This window comes from Notamacropus eugenii, chromosome 4 (assembly GCF_028372415.1).
Source record: "Notamacropus eugenii isolate mMacEug1 chromosome 4, mMacEug1.pri_v2, whole genome shotgun sequence".
NCBI classification, from domain to species: domain Eukaryota; kingdom Metazoa; phylum Chordata; class Mammalia; order Diprotodontia; family Macropodidae; genus Notamacropus; species Notamacropus eugenii.
The window spans coordinates 39,055,016-39,079,113 of NC_092875.1; the positions used below are offsets into that span (position 1 = coordinate 39,055,016).

The 24,098-nt window shown below is 41.8% G+C and overlaps 1 protein-coding gene across 1 annotated transcript in view; it reads left to right on the forward strand.

Moving 5' to 3' along the window:
- DNAH10 (dynein axonemal heavy chain 10) overlaps positions 1–24,098 on the forward strand; it is a 152,837-nt gene that overhangs the window by 7,458 nt on the left and 121,281 nt on the right. The window contains exons 3-11 of the mRNA XM_072600672.1: positions 4,126–4,211; positions 5,477–5,585; positions 6,347–6,462; positions 8,050–8,266; positions 14,643–14,800; positions 15,978–16,208; positions 17,960–18,150; positions 21,193–21,391; positions 23,498–23,692. Of these exons, the coding sequence (XP_072456773.1) occupies positions 4,126–4,211; positions 5,477–5,585; positions 6,347–6,462; positions 8,050–8,266; positions 14,643–14,800; positions 15,978–16,208; positions 17,960–18,150; positions 21,193–21,391; positions 23,498–23,692 (1,502 nt within the window). The remainder of the gene's footprint in view (positions 1–4,125; positions 4,212–5,476; positions 5,586–6,346; positions 6,463–8,049; positions 8,267–14,642; positions 14,801–15,977; positions 16,209–17,959; positions 18,151–21,192; positions 21,392–23,497; positions 23,693–24,098) is intronic.

The window sequence follows — 24,098 nt, forward strand, 5'->3', positions numbered from 1 at the left end:
CAAGGGCAAAGGGAGGAAGGGATTAGCCATTGCCAGAAAGAAGGGATAACACTTGTCTTGATACAAGAGGAGGAGCAAGAGAGAATGGGTGATGGGGCTGAGCTATCTCTCTAGAAATAGTGGTGGAGCTGTCAGATGAATGAGGTGCATTTGGATTTGTCCATGTTCTTTTTCCTGTTCCTCTGTACTGAGGGTGGCTAGTTAGGATTAAAATTGTATTGGATGTCACCCCAATGAGTTGGATTAGCTTTGTGGCTCTTATTTCTTTATTTATCCCTTTGTAGCCCATTTTACTGCTCCAGAGAGGGAGGGAAAGAGCGTCCTCTGCCTCATTAGATTTTGGTACCTAACCAGCTGAGCCTATTGGCCTTTGATGTCCTCAGGCATTCTAGAATTCTTGTGATCATTTCAGAGGCAGAAGTCATGGATTACATGCCAGTCATACAAAGAACAGGGACTTAGGGCCAGGATTTTTCTCTCTCTTTATGTTTTTAAAGAAGCATTTCTGTTTCTAAAATGCCACATGCATCTTACTGGCTCTGATGCCAGGAACCAGGCATACAAATAAAAAATGCCCACTTTTCTGAGAAGATTTCAGAGGAGAAAATTGGTTTGCTGTGTCAGAATCTGCATTCCTAGCCCAAAAGGTACCAAAACTCTTTTATTACATCCCTCAGATGAAAAGATGAGCAAAGAAAGGATGGCTGTCACTTTTTCATGCTCCTTAGAATAGAAACAATGTCTGCCCCTCTCATCCCCCATAGGAACTAGTTTAAACATCCTTCTGCAAATCCCTGGCTTTTGGAGGAATGCATTGGTAAGCTTGCCTCCCCCAAACTGAGTGGCAGGAGTATGGAGCTAGTATAGCTTTCCTGAAGGCCAATCTAGTCCAATCCAACATGGTGGGTTGGATTGTGCTTACTATGTGCAAGTTTATGTACAAGGTGGCATTGGGGATACCAAGATAGAACAGAAAAAAACAGTCTTCACCCTCAGGGAGCCTGAATTCTTCTGGGGGATGGGCAACCATAACAGGTAAACAGATTAGCATATATAAGATTAATTTGAGGAGACAGAACACATTAACTAGACACATTAATGTCCAAATTTGGAACTTGAAAATCCTCCCAAAACATTCTTTTTTTTTTCTTGGAGTGGGGAGGTGAGGCCATCGGGTTAAGTGACTTGCCCAAAGTCACACAGCTAGTAAGTGTCAAGTGTCTGAGGCCAAATTTGAATTCAGGTCCTCTTGACTCCAGGGCTGGTGCTTTTATTCAATACTCCATCTTGCTGCCCCTAAGTGCTTTAAAAAACAGGTAGATAGAGTCCTGGGCTTGGAGGAGTTCAAATGTGACTCTGGGCATGTCATTTAACTTCCATCTGCCTCAGTTTCTTCACCTGTAAAATGGAGGTAACAGCTTTCTGGGATTGTTGTGAGGATCTCAGCTGTGTGAATATTATTGAAACAATGTCATGATCAGAAGTCTAAAGAAACCGTAAAAGGAAGACTTAGTAGTGAAAATTAACATGATATTTAGACAATAAATGCAGCAAAGAAGAAAATATCGGTTTCGTGCCTCATAGGTGATTGAGGAGATGAGAAATTAAAGGCAACTTGTCTTATTGCTCAAGCATCGTATAATGAATAATAATGTTATCTGGATGAGCTTTGGCAAGTAAACAGGGGAAGTGAAACCAAGGAAAGGGTCAAGGGCTGAGTCATGACCGAGGTCATGAAGCTGGATAACTGGGAAGAGGATGGTGTCCAGAACAGAAAGGAGCAAGTCCTATGAGAGTTGAAGCCACAGGAGGAAAGGAGACTGGTTGTGGAGGAAGAGAAGGGTACCGAGAATGGAGTCAGAGGGAAAGCCTTTAGAAGGGAAGCCTTTTCTCATTGCCCAATTGCCCTGCTTTAGGAAAGCTTGTTATTAGGAAACCGAGCAGATTGATTTGAGGGTAACTTGAGGGACAGTTAGGTGGTGCAGTGGACAGAGCACCAGCGTGGAATCAGGATAGACCTGAGTTGAAATCCAGCCTTGGACACTAAGTCCTGTAACCTTGACTCAGTTTTCTTATCTTTAAAATGGGTACAGTAATATCTATAATGCCTACTTCACAGGGTTATATATAGAAGCAAAGCTATGATCACAGATTTTGAGTTGCAAGGGACTTTAAAGATCATCTTAGTACAACCCCCTCTTTTTACAAATGAGGAATATTTGACCTAGTCTAAACCAGAGGTTAAGTGAAATTAGCCGAATATCTCTATGGTCACACAAGTAATAAGGGAGAGTTGAACCCAAGTTCAATGATTACAAAGACAGTATTGTGTTCACAGAACCACTCAGTCTCCCTTGTGAGGGGAGGTCCAAATGTATATAAAGTACTTTGCAGAATTTAAAGAGTGACCCAACAGCAAGAGATAGAGAAATTCTATTTATAATAACTGTAGATAATATAAAATATTTGGAAGTCTACCTGCCAAGACAAACCCAGGAACTATATGAACACAACTATAAAACACTTTTCACGCAAAGAAAGTCTGATCTAAATAATTGGAAAAATATCAATTGTTCATGGGTAGGCTGAGCTAATATAATAAAATGACAATTCTACCTCCATTAATTTACTTATTCTGAGCCATACCAATCAAACTACCAAAAATTGTTTTATAGAGCTGGAAAAAAATAATAGCAAAATTCATCTGGAAGAACAAAAAGTTCTAGAATATCAAGGAAATCAATGAAAAAAATGCAAAGGAAGGTGGCCTAGCTGTACCAGATCTAAAACTATGTTATAAAACAGCAACCAAGCTCCTTTTGTGGGGGACAAGAATTGGAAATTGAGGGGATGTCCATCCATTGGGTAGTGACTGAACAAGTTGTGGGATATGAATGTAATGTAATACTATTGTACTATAAGAAATAATGAGCTTGTAAATTTCAGAAAAACCTAGAAAGACAGATGTGAACCGATACAAAGTGAAATGAGCAGAACCAGGAGATCATTATACACAGTGACAGCAACACTGCTCCATGATCAGCTGTGGTAGACTTAGCTTTTCTCAGCAACGCAGTGATCCAAGATAATTCCAAAAGACTCAGGATGGAAAATGCTATCTGCCTCCAGAGAAAGAACTTTGGAGTCTGAATGCAGATTGAAGGATACTATTTTCATCTTTTTTTTTTTCTTTCTCATGGTTTTTCCCTTTTGTTCTTTCACAACATGAAATATGTTTAATATGATTGTAAATGTGTAGCCTGTGTCAAATTCCTTGTTTTCTTGGGGAGGGGAAAGAGGAGGGAGAAAGAAAAATTTGGAACTTGAAATCTTATGAAAAATGAATGTTAAAACCTATCTTTATAAAATACAATCAAGTGGAAAAAAAATTTAAAAAAAGATTTAAAGAGCTACCCACAGTCCATTATTGGTAATGACCAGCTGGCTTTGGAGCAGGAAGATCAGAGTTCAAGTTCTTCTGAAACCTACTGACTGTGTGACCCTGGGCAAATCACTTATAACCTCCCTCTTGCTCTAAGCATTTGTTGTGGTGGTTCAGTCATTTCAATTATATCTGACTTTTTGTGACCCCATTTGGGATTTTCTTGGCAAAGATATTGGAGTGTTTTTGCCATTTCCTTCTGTAGCTCATTTTACAGATGAGGAAACCGAGGCAAACGGGGTGAAGTGATTTGCCCAGGCTCACACAGCTTTTAAGTGTCTGAGGCTGGATTTGAACTCAGGGAGATGAGTCATCCTGACTCCAGGCCCTATGCCCTGTATGGCACCACCTAGCTGCCCTATGCTGTAAGCAAAATAATCTAATATGAATAATCCAAATAATGTCATTAATAGTTGTGGGTGATGATGATGATTGTAAAGGACTGACCAGAGGGAGGGAACACAAGGTCCAAGTGGAAGGGACCAGCTCTTTCTACTGAAGATCCTTCAGAAATGCAAGAAAATCAGTCTTCAGTTATGATGCAAATCAATGAGAAAAATGGGATTCATTTCCTTTTTAAATTGCTTTATGCACAACTTTTGCCCCATAAAATATCCCTGTGTAATTATTGTGGGAAAACTGACTTCTCATGACCAATCTTCCTTTCAATGCTGTTTTTCCAGCCCGACAGTCAGTCCCAAAGAGTGAATCAACACTTCAGACAAGTACAAACACAGAACAAGAAGTAGAAGAAAAGCCCCTGGTCAAGGTGGGTGCCCCCTTTCCCCCTTTTCTGCCTCCAATGGGTGGGGAGCCTCCGGAGACCCACCTTTGCTTCTGCTGTGTCTGGAGGAGTGAGGATCCCCTGGGGTGAAGATTCTCTTCCCCGGTCTAGAACGTGGCCTTGGAGGGTTGCTATGGAGGAACCATTGATGGCCTTGTAGACAATTTAGTGAGAAGTCGGAGTTTAGCTGTGCCCTGCCTCAGGTGACTGATGAATGGTTTATTTCTAGGTGTGTACTTTGTCTCCTGGTGGGACCTACTAGAACTTGCCTGTGCAGGGATAGCCTAGAAGACCCCCTCCACACTGCTGCATGGGAGGAGGATTTCAGTGGAGGGGGAGGGCAGGGAGTGGAATAGAAATTCATGGTAGCCTATAGCCACCTTGTATGAAGTTTTATGAAAATGCAATAATTACACTAATAAAGATGGGAAGAATAGTCAATAGTCATTAAACATTTATTTAGCACCTACTATATGCCAGGTGACACAAAGGCAGCTAGATGGCTCAGTGGATAGAGCATGGAGGCAGGAAGACCTGAGTTCAAATCCAGCCTCAGATGCTTACTAACTGTGACTCTGGGCAAATCACTTGACCTCAGTTTGCCTTAATCTACTGGATAAGGAAATGGCAAACCAGTCCAGGATCTTTGCCAAGAAAACCCCATGGACACTGTGGTCCATGAGCCAGACACGACTGATCAGAAAGGGGTGCCTGCCCTCAAGAATTCTTACAATCTAATATAAGGACAAGATAATAATGCAGTTTTGCTTTTGTTTCCTAGACTTTGTGATTTTGTTGGTGTAGGGAGCTCCTGAAGAAAAATATCCCTCCACCCATTTCAACCTCCCTGCCGTTTAGGGTCATAGTTGTCTGTGGCACTGAGAATTGCTCACGGTCACACAGTCAGGATGCATGGGCACTTGCCCCATTGAGGGCAGAGTTGCCTTACTGGTATCCTGTCCCAGAGGCCAGGAAAGTTTTCTCTCTTGGAAGACAACCAGTGCATGTCTGTGCCAATCAGCTGCAGTGCGCAAGGTTGTCAGCAAACCAACAGAAAGATCAAAGTTAGATTTCACAGCCAATTTTATGGCTTCCTCCTCCAAGGGATTTTGTTATAGTGCTGGGGTTTGGGCACCGGAAAATCACACCAGTCTCTTCGAAGGTGTCTCACTTTTTTCCTCCCCTTAGGATGAAGGGTACAAGAAATATACAGATTTCTATGTCAAAGCCATATGTTTTCTGTGTTTCAGAAAACCATCAAGCAAATAATTGACCGAATGTACCTTCAGGTGTGTTTTGACTCTGTTCCAGAAGAATTTCTGAATCAGAATATTGTTTACTTTCTCAGAAACACAAAAGGTATGCACATTTTAGTTTGTTTCTTACACAGCTACCACACAGAACATGCTTGCCAAATTAAAACAAGTTATTAGGAGTGTTCTTGGGTGTAATTTTACCTCTCCAAATTCTTGCAAACTTCCTCATGGCGGTGGAGATCGTGCCTTGATTTTTTAATTTTATTCCCTCTTTTTAGCCTTCCAGTTCCTTCCCATTGCCCCTCCTTCCTGTCTTGTCTCTTTTAACCCATTATGGTCTGGTTTCCGTACCTGCCACTTTTCTGAAGCTGCTGTTTCATAGGTTTCGGCCCCCTCCAAACTCAACAATATTTTGTTAGTCTTTATCCTCCTTTCTTAGTCCTTTTACAGTGGAGTGTTGGGAAATCTCTAACAAAATATGGAACCAGAGACATTATTTCACTGATGAGTTTGGCCCCCAAACTAGGCATTTATCAAACTGTTCTGACCCTCACAGAGGATTTCTGTCCCTGTTTTTCAGTTCATTGGCATTCACCCCAGATCCTTGTGGTGGATAATTATGTGTAGCTCTCCCTCTTTTGCTTGTGTGTGAACTCCCTAAATGGTAGCGGAACCAGAGTTTTATTCTTAGAACCTGAGTTGTTAAGGTACTCAAAATATACTGGCTTCATAATTTTCTTTGTTAGTCTCACCCTTGTTATTAAGCAGCTGTTTAGAAAGGAGAAAAAGAGAACCACTATTGTGGAAATGTTAATTATTTGCCATTCTTTTCAGCTATCTCATTTTTTTAACTGCCCCATTCAGAGACCATTAATGAAGCTAATGACATGAATGAAGCTATGGAAACCATGCCAGAAAGATTGGAGTATGGGGTCCTTAATGGGCACATTCTACACATGCTTAAGGATATTTTGCTTCATGTAAGTATGGATGAAGATTCTCCCACTGCCACTTTCCAGGTTTAATTTTTTTAATGGTGTGATATTGTAATAGGATACGGACAATCAGGGTTAAGTGACTTGCCTAGGGTCACATAGATAGTAAGTGTCTGAGAACATTTGAACTCAGGTCCTTCTGACTCCAGGGCCAGTGCTCTATCCACTATGTCACCAACTATCCCCATATGCAATTTTTTAAAACAATTTTTTAGAGGAATTCATCACTATTAAATCTTCTGCCATACCTCAGGCATTGCTACAGTATGAGACCTTAGCTGAGGTTGGTCATTTCCTTTCCCACTCATCCTTCTGGACATGCCTTCACCTATGACTGTCTCAAGACCATGCACTGGGAAGAAAAATTGTCCACAAGATCCTTTTGGGATCATTGACTTGCAACTCATAGGCTGACAGCCTATGTTCCAGCCTTTTAAAACCTTTTAAAACAGATTAGGCACATTCCCCAGTACTTAGCACAGTCCCTGGCATGTCCAGGTCTCCCCAGGAGCTCCCATCCTAATGGAGAGACAATGTACTTAAGAGTCTATGGATCCAGATTAGACAGAAGCAGTTGTAGAGGGGAAGGCCCTAGCAGCTGAGGAAACTGGGAAAAGTTGGCTGCAGAAGGTGGGAAGTGAGCCCTGGGTGCTAAGCAGCAGAGGAGAGGAGATAGAACACTTATCATGAGAGAAAAGGATGTATAAAGGCTGAGAGGTGGAAGATGGAGGATCCTCTGAGAGGACCAGAAAGTAGACCATAAAGTGCCTGGAGATGGGGAATTATGTATAGGAAGGGAGGGAAGTTAGGAAGAGCCCAGGTTAGCAGGATCTTTAAATGCCCCCAAAGAGGAGGTTATACTTGATCTGAAAGTTAAAAGTTAATAATCTGAGGTTTGTTGAATAATAGAGGGTGACATTTTAGCAACTGTCTGGAAGATGGATTAAAGTGAAGGGAGACGAGGAAGAACCATGAGCTAGAAGTTTACAGCCCCGAGGATAGTGTTTTGCACAGTTAGGAGGTGTGCATTTCGTGCCTAAAGAGTGTTGGAGTCACAGGAACTCAGTTCCAATCTCACTTACTACCTATATGAGTCATTTTACTGCTCTATGCCTCGGTTTCTTCATCTGTAAAACAGGAGTTAGATTTAGTGACAATGAAGGTGGTATGATCCATTTTTGTTAAAATGCAAGCCTAATTTTTTTCAAATCTACTCTATATTTTTTCATTCCTGCCTGGTGCTGATTTGGGGTTAATTTATAGTTGTGTTTTCATTTAATATTCATAAGATCATAGATTTTAAATTTGGAAAAATTCATAGAGAAATCTGGTCTAGCGCTCTCCTTTTACAGATAAGGAAACTGAGACTCAGAGGCGAGGTGACCTGCCCAAGCCCCACATGGTTAGCAGGACTTGAACTCAGGTCTTTCCGACTTGAAGATTGCTTTCTATTCCCTATGCCACCAAATCTTTCTACTTAATGGAAGGACTTAAAACTGGATCTTAAAATTTAAGATTGGAAATAGCTGAGAAACAACACTGTGTAATTTGCTTAATCAATGAACATTTCAGGTGTTTATACCAGCTCTCTCCTTCAATCAATACAAGGCGGAAGCTTCAACATTCCCCATCCTTCAAGGAGATTTGACACCTCCTGAAAGCTCCACAATTGATAAACTGCCAGGGGAGGCAGTTGAATACCACAGTATCCAGCTAATACGTGATGAGTTCCTAATGAACATGCAGAAATTCACCAACAATATTCGGAGAACTATACAGCAACTTGAAGGTGAAGGGTGTGTGTGTGTGTGTGTGTGTGTGTGTGTGGTTAAAAATGAATGCGTTATCTGGGACAAACGAGTACTCATAGTTAGGTTTGTGGGAACAATCCTTTAAAACATTTTTTTGGTCACATTTTTATGGATCTCTTTGGTTTTTATATTACGTTCATTTCAGAATATATTCCTTCCCACTCCCTTGGCCAGTTACTCTTCGCTTGTAACAAAGATTAAAAAAAAGAATTAAAAATGAATAACACAGTTGAGCAAAACTAAAAAAAAAAAAAAATACTGACTGTATCTGGAAGTGTATGCAACCCTCCAAAAAGTCCTCCATTTCAGCTGCAAAGGGAAGGAGGCACCTTTTCTTGGTTCTTCTGTAGGACAAGAGAGGTCATTATAATTGCACGTTACAGAGTTGATTTTTTCTTTTCCTTTTTTAAACTTTTCCTTTTCCTTTCCCTTTTTCTTTTCATTTCCATTGCTCTGATTATAGTATCTATTCTTTACTTTTGCATCCATTCATATAGATCTTCCCCTGTTGTGATGAATTCCTCATATTTGACCTGTCTTTTGGCATGCCACTTTTGCATTGAATTCTGTTCACATACCACATTTTGCTCAGGTTCACTTCCCAGTTGATGGAAATCTACTTTGTTTGAAGATCTTTGCTACCACAAAAAAAAGTGCTGCTGGGAATATTTTGGAATGTATGGAAACTTTTCTTTCTATCTTTGCTCTTCTTGATGTACATACCTGGCCATGTAAACATAGGATGCACAAATTTAGAGTATCCACCCCAAACGTTCACACGGACTATCTGTGCCCAACCTGCGGTAGAGCATTCTGAGCTTGTATTGGTTTGATCAGCCACAGTCAGACACACTGCAACTTGAGTTTATCATGGTGATGTCATTTTGGTTCTCTTCTAGAATGAACCAACATAGCCATAGCAGATAGAGTGCCCTTTCTAGAGTCAGGAAGACTCATCTTCCTGAGTTCAGATCTGGCCTCAGACACGTCCTAGCTGTGTGACTCTGGGCAAGTTACTTAACCCTGTTTGCCTCAGTTTCTTCATCTGTAAAATGAGCTGGAGAAGGAAATGGCAAACCACTCCAGTGTCTCTGCCAAGAAAACCCCCAGTGGGGTCAGGAAGAGTCAGACACAACTGGACAACAATAAAGTCATTGAGCATATTATTTTCTAGGTTCTGCTTACTTTAGCTTTTCTTAGTATATATATCTTTCTGTGCTTCTCATCTTGTCTTACAGTAATATATCATTATGCTTACACAATCACAACTTGTTTAGCCATCCCCCACATGATGGGTTTCTACTTAGTTTCTAGATCTCAGCTGTTAACAAGCCTCCCTGCCTGTCAATAGGCCCGCTCAGATTTTTGAAACTTCCATCTTCTTTGCCACATTCACTCCCTATTCGGTATTATATTATCTATGTGCCTGTTCTGCCCTTCCCAGTAGAAGATAACCTAGTGGAGAGCAGGCGTCTTTTAATTTTTGTCTTTGATCCACATCCCAACACTCAGTATAGTACTTAATTAATGCTTGTTGGATGGTATGAAAATGACCAGTTGATTTAACTCAAAGGTGACTCTGTAGACTTTTAAATGTGAATGATTTTGTGGTTGACTTAGGAACACGTTAACTAACAAAACCATTTTTATCCCTAAAGAAAACAAACATACAGAAAGACTTCTCTGCTTTCTCAGTCAGTTTTTGTCTTGCTTGTGTCTGGGTAGTAGCAGGAGTGCCTTGGTAGATGTTTAACAACCAGCTCTCCTAAAAACAAATGGCACTCAGGATGCGCTTTTAATCTGCATCATCAGCATTTTCCCCATCTCTTCCTTAAGTCTTATGATTAACAAAACGCTAGATCAAGCCCTGATTTGTATTTTCTGATGTTTAAATGCTCACCCTGAAAATTTAGTAATTGGACCTGGAGCCTCTTCTAACTGGTTCCAGCTTAAGGAAGAAGGGTTATAGAGCTGGAAGGTGCCCTAGGATCTGTCTAGTGTAACCCCATCTGTAAAATAGGGAAACAGAGGCACAGAGCATTAAGGGACTTTCCTAGGGTCCATAGCTAATAAATATCTAAGATGGTGGTGGGGGGAAGATTGGGAACCCAGGTATTCATGATTCTGAGGCTGGGGTGTAGGGTGTGTTCAGGGAGGACCAGTACCTTTGGTGTGATGGCTGCTGAACCCTTTTCAGGGCTTTTTTCCACCTTTGACATTCACCTGTTCCACCCAACTTTCACCTGTGGCTCCAAGAAGCTGCAGCATGCGCAGTGGCCACACCATGGTAAACCATTTTGGCAGATGGGCCAAACCAGGCTGAGCGTAACCAAGGAGTCTCAGACCTATTGGTGAGTTAGGGGGGGTGTTTAGCCCAAGCATATGAAGACTTCCTTTGGTAGAATGGACAGATGAGAACAATTTGTTCCAATGGCCGTGAAAGCTGCTGAAGCAGGCTATGTGGAGTGCATAGAGCTTGGTTAAACACCCAAGATGCCAAAGTCATCCACTGCATCCTGAGTCATTGCCAGCCATCTTGACTCTGTCCTGCCACTGGACTATGATGACTCTGGAGGAAGGAGTGAGAATGATGGCTTGGTACAACTCTGCCTCACTTAAATCCAATGTTTGCATGAATCAAAAGACATCACCCATACCATTTTACTATCATACCTCAAAGTCCTGTGGCAACAGGCAAGTGAGGAAGCAGCAGGTGCAGATACACCGGGAGCTGTAGTCACAACCCTGCATACAGGTGGCCCAGGCCATAGGGTTGTTTTTTATTGGAAGCAGCAGTGGGACTAGGAAGTCCCCTGGGTGTCTTAGTAGCTTTTTAAGGATCTCACTGCTCACCTCCTAGTGTGAGGAAGAGGGCTAATAAAAGGTGCCCTAAACATTGTCTGCTTACCTAACCCTGGCCTGATTACTGCAGCAGGCAGGGAATCCCACTTTATGGTTGAAACACACAAAAAAATGTACAAAAGGTATAAAAACATCTGCAAAAATGATTCCACTTGCCATCAGCACATGGAACATGCACACACTTATAGACAACACAAAATCCAGTAGACCTGAAAGACAAACTGTTCTTGTTGCAAGAGAACTCAACAGGTATCACATCCAAATAGCAGCCCTGAGTGAAACAAGGTTGACAAATGAAGGCCAGTTTACTGAAGCTGGAGCTGGATACACATTTTTCTGGAGTGAGCACAGTGAAGGGGAGCACTGTGAAGCTGGTGTGGATTTTGCAATCAAAACTAATCTAGTTAGCAAGCTGGTATGCCTGCCAAAAGGAGTGAATGACAGGGTCATGACAATGCGATTGCCACTTGCAGGAAAACGCCATGCCACCATCATCAGTGCCTATGCTCCTACCATGATGAACCCTGATTGGGTTAAAGAAAAATTTTATGAAGACCTAGAGACCCCTATCATCAATGTGCCAAAAGACGACAAGCTTATCATTCTGGGAGACTTTAATGCTAGAGTAGGCTCAGACTACCAGACTTGCCAGACTCTCTTGGCAGGGAGTTCTAGGGAGGAATGGAGCTGGAAACAGCAACAGCAATGGTCATTTACTGCTGAAGACTAGTGCAGTGCATGACCTTCTCATCACCAACACTGTTTTCTGCTTACCTAAACACAATAAAACTTCATGGCTGCATCCTTGCAGCAAACATTGATATCTAATAGACTATGTGATTGTAAGGAGAAGGGACAGACAAGATGTGAGAGTGACAAAGGCAATGTGCGGTACAGAGCGCTGGACTGATTGTAGGCATATCCTTTCCAAGCTAAATATTCGCATTCATCAAAAGTGCCTCCCCACAAAGGCAAAATAACTAGAAGAATTAATCTCAACAAATTAGAGCAATTCTCTGAGTGTGAACAGTTTGTTGCTGACTTGGAGGAAAAGTTGCGCCAACACATAGTTGGCAACAGTGGAACAGGCAGCTTTTAGAGATTTGACGTATAGCACTGCATTTGCTCATCTGGGTCAGAACTCTTGCAAGCACCAAGGCGGGTTTGATGAAACTGATGGGGAAATTCAGAAGCAGGTAAACGAAAAATGAGAACTCCACAGGATTTACCAGCAGGATAGTTCATCCACCTCTAAGAAGGCAGCATTTAATTCCATTAAAAGCAAAGTACAAGCAAAGCTTAGAGAGATGCAGGATTCCTGGCTCAGTAAGAGGGCAGATGAAATTCAGTTTTATGCTGTTAGTAACAATCCAAAGCACTTTTATGATTCCCTGAAAAGTATTTATGGACCAAAAACCTATGGTGCATCACAACTACTCAGTGCTGATGGAGCCACATTGATTAGTGATAAGGACATGATCCTAGAGAGATGGGCTGAACACTTCCACAGTGTTCTCAACAGACCATCGTCAATCAATGCTGAGGCCATTGACTGTTTACCTCATGTTGAAGTTAATCCTTTCTTAGCTGAACTTCCAACTGAAGAAGAGGTTTTGAGGGCCATTAGGCTCTTTTCATGTGGCAAAGCGCCTGGTGCTGATTCTATTCCAGCTGAGATTTACAAAGTAGGGGGACCATTGCTCATACAAAGGCTGAGTGAAATTTTTCAGGTTATGTGGCAAGAGGAAGTTATCCCTCTGGAGTTCAAGGACGCCTCCATTGCCCATCTCTATAAAGGTAAAGGGAATAGATTGTCCTGCGACAATCACAGGGGGAATCTCTCTCTTAGTCATTGCTGACAAAATTCTTGCCAGAGTCCTCCTTAATAGGCTGGTCCTTCACCTGGAAGATGGTCATATATCTGAGAGCCAGTGTGGCTTCAGAAAGGGCCAACAAACAGTCGATATGGTGTTTGCTGCCTGACAACTCCAGGAGAAATGCCAGGAGCAGAACAGAAGTCTGTACACAACGTTTGTAGATCTGACCAAGGCCTTTGACACTGTTAGTTGTGAGGGTTTATGGAAAATTATGTCAAAATTTGGTTGCCCAGAGAAGTTCTTCGGTATTGTATGTCAAATTCAAGACAGCATATTTGTCCAGATTCTGAATAGTGGACAATGCTCTAGTGCCTTCCCGGTCACCAGTGGAGTGAAACAGGGCTGTGTGCTTGCCCCCATGCTTTTTAGCATGATGTTTTCAGCGATGTTGTCAAATGTTTTCAATGAGGACAAACACGGCATCAAGGTCAACTACCATACTGATGGTAAGTTTTTCAGTTTGAAAAAGCTACATGCCAAGACCAAAGGGGAGGGAGTGCTGGTGCATGATTTTCTGTTTGCAGATGATTATGTACTCAATGCAGCCTCTGAAACTGAAAGGCAATAAAATATGGATCAATTCCCTGCTGCCTGTGTTAATTTTGGCCTAATAATTAACACCAAGAAAACACAAGTGCTCCATCAGCCACCACCACACCATCCATACTTGGATCCATGAGTTACAACAAATGGAGAAGTTTTGAATGCTGGATAAGTTCACTTACCTTGATAGTGTACTTTTCAGGGGTGTACACATTGACAATGAGGTTGACACACGCATTGCCAGAGCTAGCTCAGTGTTTGGAAGGCTCTGAAGAAAAGTTTGGGAGGGAAGAGGTATTAGACTGACTACCAAACTGAAGGTCTACAGAGCCTTGTGCTGACCTCATTGTTGTATGCCTGTGAAACATGGACAGTCTACCAGCTCCATGGCAAGGAACTGAATCACTTTCATCTGAATTCTCTTAGGAAGATTCTGAGGATCACCTGGCAGGATAAGGTACTAGACACTGAAGTCCTTGCTCGAACTGAACTTCCAAGCATTCAAACTATGCTTCAGAGAGTGCAACTTCAATGGGCTGGCCACATTGTTTGAGTGCAAAATGTAAGCTTGCCAACAAGACTATTTAATGGAGAACTCGCATGGGGCAGGTGATCACATGGTGGTCAGAAGAAGCGATACAAAGACACTCTCAAGGTTTCTCTCAAGAACTTTGGATTTGACTGTGCAACATGGGAGATACCGGCACAGGACCACTTAGCATGGTGTGCCCACATTAGAAAGGGTGCTGTGCTCTATAAGCAAAGCAGAATTGAGGCAGCACAAAGTAAACGTAGGGTGTGCAAATTTGTAGTATCCACCCTAAATATTCACATGGACTATCTGTGCCCAACCTGTGGTAGAGCATTCCGAGCTCGTATTGGTCTGATCCACCACAGTTGGACACACTGAAACTTCACTTTATCATGGTGATGTCATTTTGGTCCTCTTCGGAAATGAAAGACAACAATCTACCAATCTACCACTTGATTAACTCCAAGTCAATTAACCCTCAATTACTGTCCTCTCTTTTTTCTTGATGCCATGACTGGTCCTGATTTTTCCCCCCAACAGGAGAAATCAAGTTGGAGATGCCGGTGATTAGTCTGGATAGGGAAGTGTCCGAGCTTGCTGCTGACCAAGATGCCGTGGATATTTTGGAGCAATGTGTGATCAACTGGTTAAATCAGATCTCCTCTGCCATAGAGGGACAGTTGAAAAAGACGCCTCAGGTAACATGCGGAATATTACTGGGAAGCAGCTTTCAGACTAGTCAGTGTCCAAAGTGGGACTCGAACCGAGGTCTTCATTTCCCTATATCGCACTGCCTCTTGAACTCAGATTAAATCTGCCTTTGTTGCTATTATGGGATTGAGAGAAGTAGCTGGGGATGCTGGTGAACAGTGAGTCGAGTTCAAATTCTGCCTCAGACGCTCACTAACTGTGACCCTGGCCAAGTCACTTAGCCTTTGTTTGCCTCAGTTTCCTCCTCTGTAAAATAGAAGTAATCTCCCCGGGTGGTGGTTGCTGTGAGGATCAAATTAGAAAATGATTGTTAAATCCTTAGCACAAGGCCTGGAATATCCTGGGTACTATATAAATGGGTATTTTCCTCCCTGAGAGAGCGACTCTCTCCGGCCATTCCAGTGCTGTCCTTTGATATTTTCTATCTGCTATTAGAGCGTAACCACATAATAATCACTCTGTATGGTGGGATTCTTTTTTGGTTTGTTCCTTCTTTCAGCCTAGTTCCTGATGGCAGCGTTGACATTCGGGTTGGACTCTGCTGCCTTCTGTGGGGGGAGGTCTGGGGTCTTCCTCATACTGCCTTCTTGTGATATTTTGTGTTGGGTTATTTCAGGATCTCAGGGACAGCTTTCAGTGCTCCTGAAGCATCCTGATCTGAGGCATAGTCTGATTACTTCTTTTCACCCATCCAAGATTGAGCTCCACAAGTTCCTAACCTGGGTCTAGGTCGGAGCAGCAGGACTGCTGGACTCAGCCCTTATCAGCAGGCTGAGGAGCGCTCTTGTTTCAGAGTGATAGAACTGTGGCGTTCCCCTGTGGACTGGGGGTGGACTGAGAATGGGAAGGGTTTGGTCACAGACCCTGGGTGGTGTCCAGGAGTGAGGAGGGAGAGTCAGAAGCAAGCAGCAGTGGCATGGTTCAGGCTCCAAGAGCAGAGTGAGGTATCAGGTCCAGCTTCTGCTCCAGATTGAAGCCTATAGGGTAATAAGCAAGACAGAAACCTCAGACCAGATGGCTCCTCCTTTTCAACCCTTAGCAATTTATTTCTGTTGTCACTTTTTTTTTTAGGAATTTGTTCCTGAGAGCTTACCCTTTCCATACTCTCCCCAGAACTTCCTCAAGGAGGTTGTTTTTTGATATCACCTCTGCTCTTGTCCTTAGGGTAATGGCCCACTGGCGGAAATAGAATTCTGGAGAGAAAGAACAGCAACCTTCAGTGCTCTGCATGAGCAAACCAAGCTACCCATAGTGAAAAAAGTCATAGAGGTCATCAGGGAGGCTGACTCCATGCTGGTGGCCAACCTGCACCCTGTCTTCAATGAGCTGTACAAGTTTCACGTGGAAGCTTCAGACAACGTTCGGTTCCTCTCCACCGTCGAGCGCCATTTCAAGGTATTTCAGGAAGCTACTACTAAGACCTCCAGGGTCAAATGGCTTTGATGCCACTTCTGCTGCTCTTATTAACAACAGAGACAATAAAGAATGTTATCTCATTTGTGGCTGCTGGGGAGTACCATGGATAGATTATTTAGATCCTGGAGTCAGGAAGATGCACTTTCTGGATATATGACCCTGGGCAAGTCACCTAACCACTATCTGCCTCAGTTTCCTCATATGTAAAATGGGAATAATCATAGCACCTACCTCACAGGTTTGTTTTGAGGATCAAATGGCACAACACATGTAAACGGTAAACCTTAAAGCTATGTGTTATTATATATTATATTGCATATTGATATATAATGTATACATACCAATATGTTATGTATTGACATGTAAATATAATGTAAATAATTGAAATATATTAGATATATAGAAATGCTAACACGTTAGCCATTTGAGCCTCATAGCCACCTTCTGAGGTAGGAGCTGCAGGTGTTAATTACTTTGACTGCTTTCCTGCTGAAGGGATATGGTGATCCATTCAGGGTCACACAACCAGTGACTGTACCAGGTGGTAGAAGAGTCCTGGTGTTTTTGATTCCCAACCTGATCCTCTGGTCCAGTGCCCCATGGCCTCTGAGAATCCTTCTGATGCCACTGTCTTTTACAGGGACTGGATTCCCTCTTTGGAGATTTCACCCTTCATTCTGTGGGATCCCTCATTATTTTGGGCACTAGCAATGCCATGAGGTTGGTGGGCATTTCTGAGGGTGTGGATGACAGTACATAGAGCAAGCAGGACCACTAAGGTGCTTAAGAAATCATTCATGACTTCTGTTGGCATCACATCACCTTGGTTTATGAATATATCTTGCTTACCTCCTCCAAGGAGCTTTTCAGGTCTGCACCAGAGGGCTTGGGATGCTAGATCCAGAGCTGGAGAAACCTTAGAGGTCATCTAAACCCATCCCCTCATTTTATAGGTAAAGAAGCTGAAGCCCAGAGAATGGGGTTGGCTGAGGTTACCTAAGGAGCATGGAACAGTGTCCCTCTGTGGCATTGGAGGACCAGTGTGATAGAACAGAAAGAGTAGAAAAATGGGTCAGGAGACTCAGGAGATCTCCCTGGTCTGCTTGGGGTCTCAGAGTGGGCATATCACTTTATCCTCTGGTGATGATGAATAGGGCATGTGCCCAGCTGTTCTTCATTCTGGCTCACCACGGGTGCTATCTCAGAGCTTGGGTATTTGGGGATGATGAACCCCAAAATGTGACTCTACTCTAAAGGGTTGTTGCTTAAGATAACGAAGTGACCCCTCTGTGGGCCTTGGTAGACCTTGAAAAAGGGAGTGGGTTTGCTATCCAAGTTCCTGGTCTTAGCAGTAGTTGCTGTTGTTGGATTTGGGGTTTTATACAGAAATACAGTTTTGGGTAACCCTTCTTTTATCCCTGGTTACACTTCTTTGGCTTCAGTTTCCCAGTCTGTAAAATGAGAGCTTTGGACTAATTTTAATGTGAAGCACATTTGTTAAGTGTGTAAGCTGAGCAAAGACCCATGTCAGGTGTGGAGAGGGATTCCAAGATGAGTACGGCATGAGATCACTGGTGATCTTCTGTGAGCACACTTCTTGTTACCAAGAAAGAACAATGAAGGTTGATTCCTCACTGTCCCATTCGAATTTCTTAAATTCTAAAATGGAAAGATTTAGTTCCTAGAATCCCACAACTATTTTAATCTTTCTTAAATGTTTATCTGTGTAGAATTTAACCCATGGAGTTGGATTTGGCATTATTCTGGAAACACTTCCTTCCATGATGAGCGCCCTAAGGATGGTGTGGATTATCTCCAGGCACTATAATAAAGACGAGCGGATGATCCCTCTCATGGAGAGGATTGCCTGGGAGATTGCAGAGAGGGTGACCCGAGTCGTGAACTTAAGGACTTTGTTCAAGTAAGTAGTTACTGCAGTGGTACTCCAAGGGCACGGGAGGGATTTCACTGGAAAAGGGATGGAATTGTGATGCAAGAGAAGACCAAATGCCTCAGCCTCTCTCTTTTGATCTACTTTTCTGATCTCTCTTTCAAAAGGTGTTTTCTCCCATTTTTGCTTACTTTTAAAGATAAATTTAAAAATCCAGATATAATTAATTTTTTAGCAGAGCAGGCATCTGACAGTGGGGAAATTCCCTTCTCTGATGCAGATTATTAACTCCTGGTGCACTGAGAGATTAAGTGACTTGTCTAAGGTTATACAGCTAGTAGTTCCTGGGTACAAAGGCGGCCCTATGTTGCCAGTCTATGCTTCCTTTCTTTAAATACTAGAGTCTATGGACTTCTTGAGGGAGTGGGCTGGGGCTTGGATCTGTGATTCATCTATGAAAGGGGAGCTCCCTGCTTAGACACCTCTCTCTACCAACTCTCTACCTGTGTAGTAAGGTGACTTGCCTAGGGTCACACAACCAACCATGTGTCCAAAATGGGGCTCAAAGTCCTGGCCTTCCTGACTTGGAGGTTGGCCTTCTACCCACTCTGTTATTCTGCCTCTTTAATAAATACTATAATTATATCATTTCTGGCACTTTGATAACACTCACTATCTAAGTATATCAAAATACCTCATGACTAGGAATTAAAACTCATCAAGATTTCTATGAGTGAGACTCTTACTATATTCATGGTAAATTGAGCTTTGGCTTAATTAAGCTGAACTTTAATTAATTTCCACAAGAATTTATGAAACCCTATCTATGTCCAAAGCACAGTGTTAGGTTCTGGAAATGCAAAGAAAAAAAAGTCCCCATCCTCCTGAGGACCAGCAAAGTGCAGCCTAGAATGTGAAGAAGCAATAAGTGACAGTTTTTCCTTCACTCAGTAACGGGTTCTGTGTAGCCACATAGTCAAGTGTAGGACTCCTGGGATTGAAGAATTTAGGATTGGTGGTTCCCATTAGTTTATGGGTGCCCTAACAAAGGGCATTTGCTTCCTGTCCCCTGACCTTGCTCTAGCTCCATTAGTATCCTCAAACTGGAGGGTAGTGTTGTCTGCAGATTATTGTGATCCAAGGGGGCACCCTCTCTGTTAAAAAGGACTAGAAGAGGTTAAAGACAAATGGGCGCTTAATTAGCAGTTAAGGTTTTCTCTATACCATAATCTGAATAATAGATCCCTGAAAAGGGGAAGCTGGCTTAAGAAAGTGGACAGTTGACTGTAGTATTTTGCAACAGTAAAAATACTTGAAGATTTATCTTTTTTTTATGACTCTTTCTAATATGTATACTCCATATATAGCAAAGAGTATCCCAGAATAGCATTTTTGCAAAAACATTCCTTTTTGTTTAAAAAACAACATATCTAAGACTGTTCATTTTGCCCTGGTAGAAACAAGAATGTGTCACAAAGATTGTGACATTTTTCTCTTCGTTCAACATCTTCTTCCCTCTAATTGACATCTTTCGTGTGTTGGCTTCTTGGCACTTTTTTTCAGTTGTTACCTGGGGCCCAAGGCCCCCTAAAGCTCTAGGCTCAAGTGGATTGGGTCTAATCTTGGGAGCTCAGACCATAAGGGGTCAATTTGCTTCTCTGGCTATTTGCCTCCACCTGGAATTACTTCAGGAAATCTCCTAGATATAACGTGTCTAAGTTCCTCAAATGTTGATAAATAGCATCCCAAGCTCCTGTACAAACACTCAAAGTACCTAATGCATATCAGGTATGGGACATACTTTATTGTACCCCACAGAAAAGGCAAAAGATGCAAAAAATTCACAGGAACTATGAACAGATGTAGAAACATGTAATTCATTCAAATAACATGTCAGCTTCCACCCAGAAATGAAATGAAATTGGGGTTGCCAGTGATGAAATGCCCTGACATTCAAGTAGTCTCTGTCTTCCATCTGAATAAATACGTAGTCCCTCCCAGACTCATTGTGCCACCCAATGGCTTGGAATCATCTCAGAATGTTAATACACTTTCCAGGCTGCTGAAGAAGTGGTCCACTTTCCATTGGCTTTGTTCTCCAAAGGGGACTCTATGCTGGAAAGGGTTATTCTTTTCTTTCTCTAGGGAGCACACTGTGTCAGGAAATCCTGTCCTCTCTAGAATGGCGTGGCTCCAAATTTTCCAGTTTGGGATTCTCCATGACTGCCCAGTTAATTTCCCTTTGTGAGCCATCAGGACATGTACATGTAATTCTCCACGTGCTTCTACCAATAGTTCCTGCTATTTACTCCTAGGAGAAGAAAAGTATATAATCCCCTCCCTTGCATAGGACCTTCTTCCTCCACTTTGTGGTGCTCTGCACATTTCATCATGTAAGCCACCGACACCTAGGAAATGTGGCCAAACACCTTGACAACATGATCTTATGGTATTTTAAATACCATGTTGACCATCTTTATGGTACTTATGTTGTTGTTGTGTAGTTGTGCCCAACTCTGTGACCCCCTGGACCATACTCACCCCAGCTGTCCATTGGGTTTTCTTGGCAACGATACTGGAGTGGTTTGCCATTTCCTTCTCCAGATGAAAACTGAGTTTAAGTGACTTGCCCAGGGTCACAGAGCTAGTGAGTGTTTGAGGCTGGATTTGAACTCAGGTCTTCCTGACTCCAGGTCCAACGCTATATCCATTGAGCAATTTAGCTGCTCCAGATTTAAGATTTACAAAGCGCTTTTTCTCCCATAACCCTATGAGATAAGATGTGAGCTAGGATATGAGTATTATTATCCTTGTTTTACAGATGAGGAAAATAATTCTCATAGAAGTTAAGTGACTCCTCACTGTGAAATAATTAGTAACTGTGAGAAGCAGAATTTGAATCCAGGACTCAGTTTCTTCTATAAAAAGAGGGTTTGGACTAGTTGTCCTCCAAGATCCTTCTCTGCCATATTGCTCTGAACTAAATATGCTGCAAATTTTACTACCATCATCCTTATCTTGAGTCATTGGAAAATATTGGTAATAATAACCTGATTTTTTGTTAATTAACAGAGAGAGTCGAGCATCCGCCCAAAACAAGGTGGCTGAGGCTAAGAGCACTCTTCTGTTGTGGAAAAAATCTTATTTTGATGTCCGAGCCAAAATCGAAGCATCTGGAAGGGAGCCACGTTGGGAATTTGATAGAAAACGTTTATTTGAAAGAACAGATTACATGGCTACAATCTGTCAGGATCTGTATGATGTTTTACAGGTAGAGCACCCTGGGTTTAATTTCTTTAATGTATGTGTATCTATCTATAGCTATATATGTGTGTGTGTATATGTGTACACACACATGGTTAAAAGGTAAGAATGATCAAGTTCTTTTTAAGACTATTTTCATATCTTTTTAAAAGGAAAAATTTTTTATCGGCTGGTGCTTTTCATTTCTTACATGACAGTTATTTTTGAATATACACACCAACCCTTCCCTTTTTATATCAAAGAAAAACTATTAAGAAAAACCAGCTAATGCAATAACGTTACCTGATAGTGTATGCACCATTCTGTACCCCATGCCTCTTGAGAGGAGGGAGGTACATCTCAGGGCCAAGATTAATCATCACTGTGCCTCAGAGTCCAGTGTCTTTCTGGTCCTCTTTTTTGTTTATGGAATTCTGGTTGTCGTCATTGTCTGTATTACAGACTCATAGTATCTTAGATTTTGTGCTGGAAATGTCCTCTGAGAGCATCTTGCTCAGCCCCTTCATTTCACAGGTGAGGAGATTTGAGGCCAGGCTAGTTAAGTGATTTGATTACCCAGCTAGTAGACATCAGAATCTAGTTACTGGTTCTGCAAAGAAGAGCTTAATTTTTACAATGCTCTAAGGATAATTGAGTCTTAGGACCTTAGGATGTTAGGAGTCAGAAACAGTTTAGCGGGTTATTATTATGGGACACCTTTGTGACATGGTTCTGAATATAAGAGCGTGGAAAATATCCTTGCATTTTCCATAGTTAATATTTACTTAATTTTTCTGGTAACTTTCTTCCCTTTTCAAAAATGTCACATAGATATAGATGGTTTCCATCCTAGTCAAAGATGATGATCCAGAAGAGATTGTGAAGGATGCCCCAGTTCCTGAGATCAGAAGGAATATTGTGTAAATACTTAGTAGGGCCCTAATCACTCCTGACCGTTCTGTTTACCTCTAGATTTAGAGTGAGGATGGGCCAAGTACATGATAAGATACTCCATGTAAATTCCCCCTGCTATGGGAATCCCTTTTGGTTCCTGTAGCTGTGGTGGCTTTCTTACTCCTTCCTTAGGTCACTGTCTCCATCCTTGTTTATATGTTGCCTCCTTGCAGTAGAGTGTACACTTCCTGAGGGTAGGGGCTGCTCTCCATTTTGCCTTTGTGTCCTCATAGCTTGGCATAGTGTCTTGAGCATGGTAGGTGTTTGATAAACACATGCTGAATTGGATTGGATTCTGTCATTGTTAAATTATTTTCTGCTTAGTTCTTTCCAAGGTGTTCTTGGAAGAAAAAAGGGAGAGGGTTTGTGAGTGTGGAAGATGAGTTTTCTTAGTAGTGAACAGGGAACTAGACTCGAATTTAAGAAGACCTGGGTTCAGATTCCACCTTAGACACTTATTAGCTGTGTTAACCTTTGTGTGCCTCAGTTTCTTCCTCTGTAAAATGAGCAGTTTGGATCTGACAGCCATTAGGATCCATTCCAGTTCTTCATCTTACATCCTATGAACCCACTCCAATCTCTTACATTTAGGAGCAATGGGAGAGACAATGCTGGGGTAAGGAAGGACTTTTGAAAAAAGGTCAGTATAGAATATTTGAGAAACGGGATTGGTCTACAAACTATTCTTAGTTAGAGAAGAAGTATATTAGATTGAGGTAGCAGGACAGAATGCTGGACGTGCAGTCAGGAAGCCCTGAGTTCGGATCTTGCCTGAGATACTGATCCTGAGCAAATTACTTGAGTCTTGGTTTCTTAGTCTGTTAGATGAATTAGACTCAGCCTCTAAGATCCCTCTGGTTCTAAATATAGGGTCCCATGAAGTGTGCATGTATGATTTGGTTACTCTGTTTGAGAGGGAAAAAGGAAAATGGGTACATCCATTAGATTTTGCTGTAGCAGAAAAAAATCTCAGTAATTCAGAATCTGAGAGAAGAGAAATTAATTTACTGATAAAGTTGAGTTAGATTTTCAATAGTAGGCTGGTCTACTTGCTGATAAAGTATTGCAAGTAAAAGTCCTCCCTGGCCTGCTTCAATGAGCAGATAAGATCACATAATCTAGAGATGGCACATTTGTGAAACAGCAGGATGTGACTTTCTTATGCTCTTGGATTTAACAGGTTATTGAGGAATTTTACAACATATTTGGTCCAGAACTGAAAGCTGTGACTGGTGATCCAAAGCGTATTGATGACGTCCTTTGTAGGGTGGATGGTCTTGTCAGTCCCATGGAAGTATTAACCTTTGACCCTTTTAGCATCAAGTGTTCCCAGTTCTGGAAGTATGTTATGGAAGATTTCAAGATTGAAGTCTTGGTAAGTAGCCAATCTAAGGATTTAATTTTACTAAAATATATTTTAGCTTAAAAAATCTACTCCGATGTTCAGTTAAAAATTTGATTTCACATGAAACGAAATGCTCAGATAGCCTTACAGCCAGGATATAGTAGTAGTGATGGTGGTAGGTTTAAATTTGGGTTTTTCACTTTATTATTTCTGCAAGAGAAAGTCATTGCAATGTGATGTAATAGACAGTACAAAGGAATTCTTACCATTATCCTTCCTGTTGCCTGAGACAAAGATATAGCCACAGTATAGCACTTGGCTCTTCTAGGAGGTACAACTAAAAAGCAGAAATATATTTTTTTCAATGAACAAAAACAGATTATTTCTCCCACCCATTCTTTTCACCTGGTAAAAAGAGAAAAGGAAAAAGAAAAGA